Raw genomic sequence first — 14,702 nt, forward strand, 5'->3', positions numbered from 1 at the left:
ATTGGTGGGAGCCACAAGCACCCCGTTTCTCCTCCCTGCACAACTTCTGAGCTTGGCCGTTTGCATTGGCCCTGCAGACTTGGAATAGAACAGCAGGGCACATGCGCGGCCACCACTCCATTCAAATTCCTCCTGTGGTTGTGCATAGACTCTTGTTCCCTCTTTCTGTTGATTTTGAGGGTCCCAGCAATCATTTATCATCTGTCCTGTAGATAGGCGATAAATGTCCTCTGTGGGACAACCCCTATAACTTTCATCTAACCTTCTTCTAGTCTCTTTGGCAACAAACTACAAAATGTAATTTTTTTTATTTTTTTTAACAGTCTGTTGTCAAGGAGACAGTGACAAGCAACAGAAATTTTAAAAAGGCATCCAGCAAAAAAGGTCACCGCAAAGTCAGAAAAGTAAAACACATTTGGCATAAAATAGTTTATTGCTGTATAATAACTGAGGAAATAGCATGCAAAAGCTTTGTGCATCCTCTTTAAAAGCAAATCCAGACACTTCTCTTCTGTTGTAACACGAACATATAAATGAAGGTACATAAAAAGGACACATATAAATATACACTGAATATACAACAAAAAGTGCTTTTTGTAGGGTTCGTCATAGGAATCCCCTCTCCTCTCATTTGTATGTACATCATCTTTATACAGGGGTCATTCTTTTTATAAGTATGTATATATTTATACAACAAAGCATACAAGACATTTAAGAGGAAAAAATAAAAAAAATGAAATTGAGAAAGGCACATAAAATTAACATGTAAAATAAGAGACATAGCAACTCAAAGGAAAAACATGATAAAACATTTTTAAAAAATGTTATAGAAGAATACCCTTCAACATCTTCTCTACTGTGGAATAAAGTAGCTTAAAAAAAAAATTTTGCTTACAAAGGCTATATACAGTAGTAACTTTTACGACACTGAATCGGAGCTTAGAAGCGGCTTCATGAGACTGTTTGTAGGCAACATGACAGGAACTTGGCATTTAGGAATATGCACACTCACATGTAGCCACCTTGATACATTTGAGAAATTGGCTGCCTGGTACCTGGTCTCACAGTGAATGTCAAGCCTTGCTGGTTTTTACCTTGTGACCTGGAGAAAGCAGAAAAGAGCCATTTAGTAGAACACAATATTATACCTTTATGTGTGCAACACTCAGCTACTGCAGTCTCTTGTAGAAGTTTAGCATTAAAGGGGGGTGTCCCACCCTCGCTGCAATAGGAGTTACGCGGCCGAAATAGCTAAGGCTACTTTCACACTAGCGTTCGGGTTTCCGTTCGTGAGCTCCGTTTGAAGGAGCTCACGAGCGGACCCGAACGCAGCCGTCCAGCCCTGATGCAGTCTGAATGGAGGCGGATCCGCTCAGACTGCATCAGTCTGGCGGCGTTCAGCCTCCGCTCCGCTCGCCTCCGCACGGACAGGCGGACAGCTGAACGCTGCTTGCAGCGTTCGGGTGTCCGCCTGGCCGTTCGGAGGCGTGCGGATCCGTGCGGATCCGTCCAGACTTTCAATGTAAGTCAATGGGGACGGATCCGTTTGAAGATGCCACAATGTGGCTCAATCTTCAAGCGGATCCGTCCCCCATTGACTTTACATTGAAAGTCTGGACGGATCCGTCCCAGGCTATTTTCACACTTAGCTTTTTTTTGCTAATATAATGCAGACGGATCCGTTCTGAACGGAGCCTCCGTCTGCATTATTATGAGCGGATCCGTTCAGAACGGATCCGCCCGAACGCTAGTGTGAAAGTAGCCTTACCTAGTCACCAATGCAGAGGATATAAAATTCCCTCTTCTAATCCCCTGTGGGACAGAAGTGCAACACCTCATCAGTTATCATGTGGACCACGGCATCTGTCTACTGGCCTCAACAGTCAAGTGCCGCATATGGACAGATCACCGCTGAGGTCAATGAATAGCTTCAGTTTTGGGCCTTATTCACACAGCCAGTGTTTGGCCAGTGATTTCCATCAGTAATTTGGGCCAAAACCAGAAGTGGGTCTAAACAAAGAACAGGTGCAGAACTGCAGATCATCTTTGACTCACAATCACTGATGGAAATCACTGACATGTGAATAAGGCCTTATACATGAAGACAGATGAGACGCCACACTTTCAGTCCACAAGGGACCAGAAACAACATGGATGTTACCTTCAACACTTGAACAGAGCACCAGTGAGGAGGTTCATTAGGCAAAGAAGATTCTGCCATTTAACTCCAACTGTAGTGGGGTTCAAAACAACCCCTTTAAATCTTAAGAGTTTTCCCATAATCAACATTTACCCACCAGATACCTGTCCACTATTCCTTGCAAACTCAATAATGGTCTGGTTGAAGGGACAATATTCCTACTGCATTAAACCACTCTGAAAGTGTGTGTTGGAGGGAGTGCCACAGACAATATTTTTGTTGTGTGGTCAAGTAACGTGGCTTTGGTACCTGCGGTCATATAATACTTAAATGACAACACATACGATCTTTTGTACAAGTAACAGTGATCCTTCTAGTTTGATCTTAAAAGGGGATTACATATTTCACAGCGTCTAGACCCCATTGTATCAAAAGAAGGTAGCAGGGAACACCACACCACCATGGGAGAACATGCAGACGGCACGCTGACGAAACACAAAAGAGAATGTATGAACAGAGGATACCCCAAAAGGACAATGAAAAGAGCCTGCAAGATTGTCGATAAGGATTGGGGTGCACCACTTGTTGATAACAGGAGGGCACAAGCCCAAGGAAAACATGGATTTAATACCTTTCTCACTGGCTTTTAGCAACGATTATCTAGGTTTCGTCGAAGTTATTGAAAAAAAAATGTACTAATACTTTACTAAGATAGACCTACGCAGTTTGGAGCTAGGAGAGGACATTTGCTTGGCATTTTTAAAACCAAAAATTAGGACATACTTGGCGAAAACAAAATGGTTTCTACATTTGGGGTTTTGGGAGGAGCCAAGTATGCACATCTGGTTCTAGCGATGTAGAGCAGCTAGCCCATATGCTGTATTTCCCCTTTTCAAATGCCGTGCACAAAGCACAACCTAAAATACAGCAGATGTTCAATTAGGAAACCAAATAAAAAAGCAAGAATGTCTGAACATATAGCGTAAGGTGTAAATCCAAATTGTTTTAACCCATCAGTGCTTGAAAACATTTCTTGGTGCACAGAGGGGATCTAACTACCTTCTAATGCCACGGCACAGAATAGGTTATTAGAGCCATTACAAGTGGGGACTGAACAAGAATGTGTGTTGTGCTTATATATACCTAACATGGAGCATAAAACATGGCATGGTTAATTGGGTTAGAACGATCTATAGCGATGGCAGAGTGATTAGACAGAGGGATGTCTAAGCGCTCCTTCTGTCCTACAAATCACCCCCCCTACAGGGTGCCAACTGGTTGTCATGGTGGCCAGGGGACTTCACTGTTTTGTAATCTATACTCCAACAAAAATACGGCATTAAATAGGATCATGCCGGTTCTAAAAAAAAAAAAAAAAAAAAAAAGAAAAGAAAAAAAAAGGCTTAAAAATAAAATAGGTGCAGATTAGTGACAACACAATTAAATTGTTTAGAAAATGTTTTCAGTTTTTTTTTAAAGATATTTTGAATTATGCCCTTTAAAAAAAAAAATAAAATGTATACCATATACATTTGGCATTGTTGTAATCATACAGACTTCAACAGTGTAAAAACACTGAACAATTGCTGGATTTAGGTTTTTTTTCCACTCCACACATATATATTTTTTTTACAGTTTTGCAAAAAATGATAAGAGTCATTAAAAAGTTCAACTCTTCCCACAAAAAACAAGTCTCCATATATGGTAGCTAATTCATCAGGAAAATTATGTTACGGCCTAAGGAACTTTAAAAAAAAAAAAAAAAAAAAAAAAAAATTGCCCTTGTCCATAATTTACAGTTTTGCACTTGTGTACACATGTAACATTCCAAAGTATGTACCAAACTTTTTCCCTGCTACCACATGTTAAGTGTAATTATATTGTCATTACTGTTATTATATGTATTTTCTAGGCCTGTTTCATGTATTATGCTGTAATTTCCATGTGCACCAACAGGTGGCAGCAGTATGTAGCAGGACCTTAGCCAGTTTAGTATTGCTAGACTGGAATAGTTCATTCCAGTTTATCCCCCCCCCCCCCCCCCCCCCTCTGTGAGCGGATGTAGGCCGGTCCCATGTCCAGTCTTATGGGGAGGAGAAGGAAGTTAGAGTGAGTATACCAGCTACCCCTGCTTGGGGAAGACTGTGTTAGTAGGCGCTCCCAATTACAGGGATCCCAAGCCAGGACCTTGCCTCGGTTGAGACCAGAGAACATTCCCAGACTCAGCTGGTTGACAAGCAAGCAGCATCTCCAGTCCTCCTGGAAGAGCATTCCCTGTGAGCATAGCTATGAGTACATATCCAGAGACCAGGAGAAGCCAAATTCCTCCTCAGCTAGTCAGGCCCATACCAAGCAGAAGATATAAATACCTGCCAGATTCTCCAGGCATATGATAAGAAGCAGAAGAGATATTGATCCCTGCCACATATTGCCAATACGTGCTGGGACCTGAAAGACTTATCTCGGATGGATTTATGCTGCATCCAGTAAAGACAAGTTGAATTATATTACAAGTCTCATTTATTCCTCAATTACTCCTACTAGCAACACACTCATTTATTGTAAGTGAGCCAGGATCCAGGAGTCCAGCTGTACCCAGGTAGGAGACACCGTTGACAGAGACACTACCCCCACTCTGGCATTCCTCACCTGGTGCGCGAGTTATTACATCTTAAAGGGCCCTGCAACAGTACCTGCGCAAGCTGCAATTGGCGTCACAAACAAAACTATAGACTATTATACCCATATCCGGACCCATTGCATATTTTAGCGCCTGTGTAACTGTACCACGGTCCTACTCATTGTCCGAATCCCAGCACCCGTGCCAGAAAACAGGCCAGATCACCACTGGGTTCCTTTATAGTCAAAAGGGCTCCTACAAGGAAAAGCAGTATCCAGCTATGCTGGACACGAACTCCGGCAGGCTGTCCCTCTGCCTGAAGATTTTAACACTAGTGTGCAACTAGCCCTAGTCAAAACCACATCATTCAAGCTTATGTGTTCACTACTATGCTTAACCCAAAAATGCATAGAAAGCAAAATGAAAGGCAAAACACCTCCCAGCCCATATGGTCATTGAATAGGCTTATGTTCACAGTAAGTTTTCAGCACCTGTATGTACTGGGTCATTCTGGTGCATATGAAGTAAGTAAGATTTTTATTTATTTTTTAAGCCATTTTAGGGCTAGTCTGAGATTAATTATCCTAGCCAACACCTTTAAGTTTTGTAAGTTGCAAGGGGAGGATTCCATGCACTGCACATTTCTTTCCAAGCACACCCCAAAGATTAGTGCCAGACTGTTCACACTATTGATAATTTTTAACTTTGTCATGTTCCTCAAACCATTCTCAAACAGTTTTTGTAGTGTGGGGGGGTTCTGAAAGAGGCCACTGCCATTAGAGAATACCATTGCAATTATGGGGTGTGAGTAATATCCAACACCGTTTAGGTAGGTGATGTAATATCTAAATGAATACCAGGGCCCAAGAGTTCTTAGAACAAAATTGCTAAGAGCATCACGGTAAATTTACAAGCTTGCCCTCTTCCCATGCTACACCCTTATGCCATCTCTTCCCCATGTAAGCTACACACATGGATCCAGTCATCTACAGGATATAAAAAAAAATGAATAAAAAAATTGCACAAGAAATTGCACAAGGGTGTAGCATGAGAAGACTAGGTCACCTTCTTTCATTGCTCAGTTCCGAAACTCATATGCCAACTATTGTGGGGACTTTTAGAAGTGGACAAGGTTTAACGTGATCATTATGATCAGTTCTTGGATAAACAGTCCCATGTACAGCAAGGCAAGTTGCACATACAGTAATTTGCGATATAGTAGCTCTTCTTTGGAACCCGTCCAGAGAGTATAGCCTTCACTCTCCATGCAAATCAATTAGCATTGGGTGCCCATGTTCCTAACCCTAATTCATCAGTCGCTCGAAATAGAAAAATGGCGATGGACCATTTTTCAGTTTCCAACACATCTACTTCTTACTCATTCAAAAGATGCCAATATAACAAGATAACCAAGGTTATACACTTCACCTGTGTGGTTTTAATGCCAAGGCTGGCTGGCGTATACTCATTGGTAAAGGTGGTCAAGTATTCTACTTCTGGGTTCGCTATTGAGAATGGAGGTGGAGATCACAACCGCAGACAGAAACCAGCTATATTAAATGTCACTCACACTTGCAGCTCACCCACAGAACAAGGAAGTAAAACTTTTTGGGGCCATCTGAAAGCTCACATCCTAAGCTTGAATGTGATATTAACTGGTGATTATGGAAAGGAGTTGTCCTGCCATATATATTGATGACCTATCATCAGGATAGGTCATCAATATTGGATTGGTGGGGGTTTGACATCTGGCACCCCCCAGAGTGTATATATAAAAAAAAAGCCATTTTAGGGCTAGTCTGAGATTAATTATCCTAGCTAACACCTTTAAGTTTTGTAAGTTGCAAGGGGAGGATTCCATGCACTGCACATTTCTTTCCAAGCACACCCCAAAGATTAGTGCCAGACTGTTCACACTATTGATAATTTTTAACTTTGTCATGTTCCTCAAACCAAACCATTCTCAAACAGTTTAAAAAAAATAAATAAAAAAAAAATATATATATATATATATATATATATATATATATATATATATATATATATATATATATATATACATATACACATATACATACACAGGTCCTTCTCAAAATATTAGCATATTGTGATAAAGTTCATTATTTTCTGTAATGTACTGATAAACATTAGACTTTCATATATTTTAGATTCATTACACACCAACTGAAGTAGTTCAAGCCTTTTATTGTTTTAATATTGATGATTTTGGCATACAGCTCATGAAAACCCCAAATTCCTATCTCAAAAAATTAGCATATCATGAAAAGGTTCTCTAAACGAGCTATTAACCTAATCATCTGAATCAACTAATTAACTCTAAACACCTGCAAAAATTCCTGAGGCTTTTAAAAACTCCCAGCCTGGTTCATTACTCAAAACCGCAATCATGGGTAAGACTGCCGACCTGACTGCTGTCCAGAAGGCCATCATTGACACCCTCAAGCAAGAGGGTAAGACTCAGAAAGAAATTTCTGAACGAATAGGCTGTTCCCAGAGTGCTGTATCAAGGCACCCCAGTGGGAAGTCTGTGGGAAGGAAAAAGTGTGGCAGAAAACGCTGCACAACGAGAAGAGGTGACCGGACCCTGAGGAAGATTGTGGAGAAGGACCGATTCCAGACCTTGGGGGACCTGCGGAAGCAGTGGACTGAGTCTGGAGTAGAAACATCCAGAGCCACCGTGTACAGGCGTGTGCAGGAAATGGGCTACAGGTGCCGCATTCTCCAGGTCAAGCCACTTTTGAACCAGAAACAGCGGCAGAAGAGCCTGACCTGGGCTACAGAGAAGCAGCACTGGACTGTTGCATGTCATTTGGAAATCAAGGTGCCAGAGTCTGGAGGAAGACTGGGGAGAGGGAAATGCCAAAATGCCTGAAGTCCAGCGTCAAGTACCCACAGTCAGTGATGGTCTGGGGTGCCATGTCAGCTGCTGGTGTTGGTCCACTGTGTTTTATCAAGGGCAGGGTCAATGCAGATAGCTATCAGGAGATTTTGGAGCACTTCATGCTTCCATCTGCTGAAAAGCTTTATGGAGATGAAGATTTCATTTTTCAGCACGACCTGGCACCTGCTCACAGTGCCAAAACCACTGGTAAATGGTTTACTGACCATGGTATTACTGTGCTCAATTGGCCTGCCAACTCTCCTGACCTGAACCCCATAGAGAATCTGTGGGATATTGGGAAGAGAAAGTTGAGAGACGCAAGACCCAACACTCTGGATGAGCTTAAGGCCGCTATCGAAGCATCCTGGGCCTCCATAACACCTCAGCAGTGCCTTCACGCCGCATTGAAGCAGTGATTTCTGCAAAAGGATTCCCGACCAAGTATTGAGTGCATAACTGAACATCATTATTTGAAGGTTGACTTTTTTTGTATTAAAAACACTTTTCTTTTATTGGTCGGATTAAATATGCTAATTTTTTGAGATAGGAAATTTGGGTTTTCATGAGCTGTATGCCAAAATCATCAATATTAAAACAATAAAAGGCTTGAACTACTTCAGTTAGTGTGTAATGAATCTAAAATATATGAAAGTCTAATGTTTATCAGTACATTACAGAAAATAATGAACTTTATCACAATATGCTAATTTTTTGAGAAGGACCTGTATATATATATATATATATATATATATATATATATATATATATATATATATTATAAAAAATAAAATTGGATTTTTTTTTATTTAAATCAGATTTTTTTATATAAAATGCTTTTTGAGGAAAATATATTTCCATCCAAAGCTTATTTCATTATGAAATAAAGATTACTTTTTTAATTATGTAGAATAAGACTGTATATGTTAAATTACATTAATCCATTCACAATCTCATGCTCTTCCAGAGGTTTTTGTAAGATTACTGGGTAGTTTCTCTGCCTACAAGATATTATCACAGATGCTTGGTTTAATTTTGGAGTTCTCAAAACTGAATTTATAACATGAAAAGAGTTGAGAAAAAGATCTTAATCCTAACTTCTACAAACCTATGAATACAGAATCAACCCCTTCAGTGCTAAGTTTAAAGTTCAGTGAATAGAATATAAAAAATATTTTTCTGATTGTTTGGAGTGGAATAGATCTGCACAAGAAGAAAGTGAAACTAAGTGTAAGGAGGAAAAGGCAAGCAGACAAGGAGTACTACAAAATGAAAGTGAAACTTTCTGAGCACAGTACTGCACAGCCACAGACAGACAAGTCTTTGGATCTTTTTGTGTGTATGACCTGAGGTTTATCACATTCTTTCCTTGGAGGAAAAAACTATAATGGCAGCAGGCCGTAAAAGAGACCCAGTTTGGCAATATTTTAATGAAGTTCCTTTACCTATCGGTAAGGCAGGCATGCGTGCAAAATGCAAACACTGCAACAAACATGGATGTTTAAGCAAATAACATGCTGTAATGTTATTGTTTCAGTTGAATAAATCCTATTTAAATTCTTATTATTAAGGTAATTAATATTTTTCTCCTTCCTAAGTACAACAGAAAAATTGTCCAAATAGGAATCTTTATGTAAAAAACTATGATTTAAATCAAGCCTTACTGACTAGTGATTTAAATCATGATTTAAATCGGTTTGATTTAAATCAAATCCACCCTGGGCACCCCTGCCGATCAGATGTTTGTAGAGAATGTGGCGCTCCATGTGAGCGCTACTTCCTGATCATTACACTATGTAGTCTCCTCTGGAGTGTCGGTGTAGTGTAACTAATAGTACTTGCTCCATTCACTTGAGAAACTGAACTGTTAGGTCACACAGTCAGGGTTTCATCGGTGATTGTGGGTCAAAACCAGGTGCAAATCTTTCCATTATACCTCATCTCTGTGTAGCCACTACTCCTGGTTTAGGCTCACAGTCACTGATTGAAATCGCTGATCAAACACCGATTATGTGAAAGCAGGCCAATGCAGATGATAAAAACGTCATGTGAACCCAGCCCTTCATCTAGTGGATAAAAACTAGTCCTGGTCATGTTATGGACACATGTACCCAGCCCATTACAGTACTGTTATCAGAGAAGGAGGAGAAGGGGAAGCAGGAGAGGTGCAGTATGTGTGAAACTAGCACAAGGAAGTGAGATGCTCACCTTATTAACCCCTTAAGGACCCATGACGAACATGTACGTCATGCTGATTGGGTGGGTGCAGGAGCTGCGCCCGCCCGATCAGCAGCAGGGGTCCGGCAGTCACCGATAGCCTGACCCCTGCTGTATGCTCCGGCATCAGTGAAGACACTGATGCCGGCTCATTAACCCTTGCACTGTCTGATCTGACCGCGGCACATGTGGGATCGTGCCAGGTACGGGGTGACCATCGGGTCCCCGTGCTGCTGTGACAGGGACCCAATGGCAGGGAAGGCAGTCCAATGCCTTCCGTAACAGCCTGTGAGATCCAGCCCCCTGGATCTCCCAGAAAGCAGGCTGTAAAGCAAATGCATTACAATACATAAAAGCAATGTGATGCATTGTAAAGGGATCAGACCCCCCAAAAGTTGAAGTCCAAGAGTGGGACAAAGTGAAAAAAAGTAGTAAAAAAAAATTTATATCGCAAAAAGTTTGAAAAAAAATAAAATAAAAAATTACCGTATATACACAAACATCCTTTTCCGAAAATAAAGTAAAATTTTAAAAAATAGGGAAGAAAAGTGTGTCAAAAAAGCAATTTGTCACAAAAAGTGTAATACCAAGCGATCAAAAAGTCATATGCACCCTAAAATAGTACCAGTCATCTCATACTGAAAAATAAAAATGGATACCCTACATAAAAACAGTCACCCAAAAAATAAAACTATGGCTTTCAGAATATGGAGACACCATTTTATTTTATAAATTCTTTATTATGTAAAACAAACAAAACCAAAAAAGTAGTCATATTTGGTATTGTCACGTCCGTAACAGCCTGCTCTATAAAAATACCACATGATCAAATGAACATTGTAAGTAACAAAAAATAAACTGTGCAAAACAGCTATTTTTTGTTACCTTGCCTCACAAAAAGTGTGATATAGAGCAACCAAAAAACAACAAAAAAAAAAAAAAACAACACCATATGTATTCTAAAATAGTACCAACAAATCTACCACCTTATATCATAGTTTCTACTCTAGGGATGCATCAGGGGGGTCTTCAAATGTGATATGGCAACTTAAAATTATGCCAGTGAAATCTGCCCTCCGAAAACCATATGGCGTTCCTTTCCTTCTGCGCCCTGGCATGTGCCACATATGGGGTGTTTCTGTAAACTACAGAAACAGGGCAGTAAATATTGAGTTTTGTTTGGCTGTTAACCCTTGCTTTGTTGCTAGGAAAAAAAATAATTTTTATTAAAATGGAAAATCTGCCAAAAAAGTGATATTCTGAAATTTGTGGCACAACTAAAAGGGTTAAGAAAGTTTGTAAAATCAGTTTTGAATACCTTAAAAAGGGGTGTAGTCTCTATGGGTGGTTTCTATTATGTAAGCCTCACAAAGTGACTTCAGACCTGAACTGGTCCCTAAAAGGTAGGTTTTGGAAATTTTCTGAAAAATCTCAAGGATTTGCTTCTAAACATTCTAACATCCCAAAAAAAAAAAATATTATATATTATTTACAAGTAGACATATGGGAAATAACTGTTTTAGGAGGTATCCCTATCTGTTTTAAAAGCAGAGAATTAGAAATTTTGAAAATTGTGAATTTTTCAAAATTTTGGGCAAATTTAGTATTTTCTTTATAAAAAAAAAAAAAATTTTTTATATATATATATATATATATATATATATATATATATATATATATATATATATATATATATATACACACATACACACACACACTCAAATTTACCGCGGTCATAAAGTACAATATGTGACGAGAAAATCTCAGAATGGCTTGGATAAGTAAAAGTGGTTTAAAGTTATCACCACAAAGTGACACGGATTTGCAAAAAAAATGGCTGGTCCTTAACCACTTCAGCCCCCCTAGCTTAAACCCCCTTAATGACCAGACCACTTTTTACAATTCTGCACTACACTACTTACGATTTATTGCTCGGTCATACAACTTACCACCCAAATTCATTTTACCTCCTTTTCTTCTCACTAATAGAGCTTTCATTTGGTGGCATTTCCTTGCTGCTGACATTTTTACTTTTTCTGTTATTAAATCGAAATTGACCAAAATTTTTGAAACAAAAAAAAAATATGAAATTTTTCACTTTGTTGTAAAATTTTTCAAATAAAACTCCATTTCTATATAAATTTCTCTAAACTTATTGTTCTACATGTCTTTAATTAAAAAAAATGAAATAAGTGTATATTTATTGGTTTGGGTAAAAGTTATAGCGTTTACAAACTATGGTGCAAAAAAATTAAATGTATGCACTGAGGTTCTACAATGCCCAGACAGTAGAAACACCCCACAAATGACCCTATTTCGGAAGGTAGACACCCTAAGGTATTCGCTGATGGGCATAGTGAGTTCATGGAAGTTTTTATTTTTTGTCACAAGTTAGCGTAAATTTAATTTTCTTTTTCTTACAAAGTCTCATATTCCACTAACTTGTGACAAAAAATAAAATTTTACATGAACTCGCCATGCCCCTCACGAAATACCTTGGGGTGTCTTCTTTCCAAAATGGGGTCACTTGTGGGGTATTTAAACTGCCGTGGCATTTTAGGGGACCTAAAGCGTGAGAAGTAGTTTGGAATCCAAATGCGTAAAAAATGCCCTGTGAAATCCTAAAAGGGTGAGAGAAATATCTTTTACAGAGACAACTTTTTACATTTTTTTATACAAAGTTGTCAATTTACTGAGATATATATACCACATGTGCGACACTTTTTTGCAGCTAAGATGCGCAAAGGGGCCCAAATTCCAATGAGTACCTTTAGGATTTCACAGGGCATTTTTACGCATTTTGATTCCGTGAGTGGTATGGCGAGTTCATGTAAGATTTTATTTTTTTGTCACAAGTTAGTGGAATATGAGACTTTGTGATAAAAAAAAAAAAAAATTAAAAAAATAGGGGTAGTGTGGTAATTGGTGCTACTTACAGAGCTGCCTGTGTCCTCTGGTGGTCCCTTTTGCTAGGATCAACCACCAGCGGACCAGGTAGCATGTATATTAGACGCTGTTAACAAAACAGCGTCTTATACTTTTTTTAGGGTAAAAAAAAAAATAACACACAACACACACACACCACATCTAGAGCCTGCCAGCGAATGATCGCCTCTGGCAGGCTGTAGATCAATTCGTCTTCCTCGCGATCCTGTGAGCGCACGTTCACAGGAAATCTCGCGTCTCGTGAGATGACGCGCCGGCGCGTCAAGGAGGAATAACCCGGCCGCCCGCAGGACGCATCCCTGCATTAGGCGGTCGGGAGGCGGTTAAGGTGAAAAATTGCAGGGTCCTGAAGGGGTTAAGCTAACAAAGGCACAACTATAGGTAAATGTGACACAACCAGTGTCCGAGTCCATGTGTTGTTGCTGCATGGACAACCTTAGCATCCAACGCTCGCCTCGCTGAAGAATAAGTAGTGGAAGCAAAATGGGAAAATATCATTACATTGAATCCTAAAATTGGACAGCTCCAGGTGGAAATGACCAGCAGAGAATTCGGAGACGAAAAATAGAGAAGTCATTCATTGTGGTGGTGCTCAAAAGGCATTTCAGGCCCATTCTTCGGGTTACACAAAAGACAACATGCCGGAATTGTCAAATGCAACAGGTCGTGCACAAATACAATTACGGCATGTTTTAGTATGTATTGATAAGTGTATGATATACTATATGCAAAGCTGAAATACACGATGAGCAGGAAGGGTTTTTCTATATACTCCGTATGCTTTCAATTGATGATCAAAGTGTTGCTAGGTGACCATCAACAGGAAAACAGCGGACCAATCACCGGCCACAAGCTAAACCCACATGTCAATGTTGCCAAGCAACCTGTAAATAACATGAGGACCAGAGAACTTGTTAAGGCACCCCTATGGGTACAACGTTTCAACCCAAGTTTCACCAACCTGTACATTGGTTTGATCAAATGGTAATTCATCTATGGCCGGGGTCAGCAACCTTCAGCTGCTGTGAAACTAAAAACTCCCACCGTGCACACTTGCTTGGCTGTTCTTGTAACTCCTGAAAGGGGGATTCTGGGAGTTGTAGTTTCAGAACAGCTGGAGTGTCAAAGGTTGTGGATTCCTAATCTATGGACCTTACACTGAAGGGGATAATACAAAATAGACTCAAGTCAACATACTGATGTGTCAAGACCTTGAACAAAAGCCCGGTGCTTAGTAAATTGAGGCCGATAAAGACCAGGGCTGGGACTATCCTTGCGATGTTCCTAGAGTTATAGGATAGCCCCAGATACAGACAGCAGAGACATGAATGCTACAGGAGCCCTGTGAACACATCTTTGCTAGTAGAACCACGAGAGTGTTTTTGATGTGCATCTGAGTATATATCTATAGATGACAGGAACCACATCCGGGGGTTAGTCTCATATTTTTATGTTGAATATCTAATAATATGCATGTCTAAGTAACCTGAAGAGGCCATATCGACCACCAAAATGAGTAGTTAGAAGACCCCAACAATAAGGACTCCTTGATGTCATCTCTGAATACTCTGCTGGCCCTTTGCACCTGGGGCTGTCCTATCTTGGCATCGGTGGAGTGCCATTTTCTCATCATCCTGCTTCAAATACCATCTAGTAAGAAGCCATGCGCCCGTCTGCCCATACAAACACCACAGGACACATTTTTATCAACTAGACGTAAAGCAGTCAATCAATTGCAGAGGAAAATTCAGCTCATATCCCATTCTCAAATCTTCTCAAACAGCTGACTAGCAGGGGTCCCTGGGTGTCCCACCGATCAGATACTGATCACCTATCTTCAGGATAGGTTATCAGTATTAAAATCTTGGAAAAACCCTTTT

General features: G+C 39.9%; 1 protein-coding gene across 1 annotated transcript in view; it reads right to left on the minus strand.

Moving 5' to 3' along the window:
- Positions 1 to 414: 414 nt before the first annotated feature.
- The window catches only part of LOC122933418 (uncharacterized protein C6orf132-like), a 37,182-nt gene continuing 22,894 nt past the window's right edge, over positions 415 to 14,702 (minus strand). The window contains exon 5 of the mRNA XM_044288396.1: positions 415 to 1,102. Within this exon, the coding sequence (XP_044144331.1) occupies positions 1,009 to 1,102 (94 nt within the window). The 3' untranslated portion in view covers positions 415 to 1,008. The remainder of the gene's footprint in view (positions 1,103 to 14,702) is intronic.

The sequence above is a fragment of the Bufo gargarizans genome, chromosome 3 (assembly GCF_014858855.1).
Source record: "Bufo gargarizans isolate SCDJY-AF-19 chromosome 3, ASM1485885v1, whole genome shotgun sequence".
Lineage (NCBI taxonomy): Eukaryota > Metazoa > Chordata > Amphibia > Anura > Bufonidae > Bufo > Bufo gargarizans.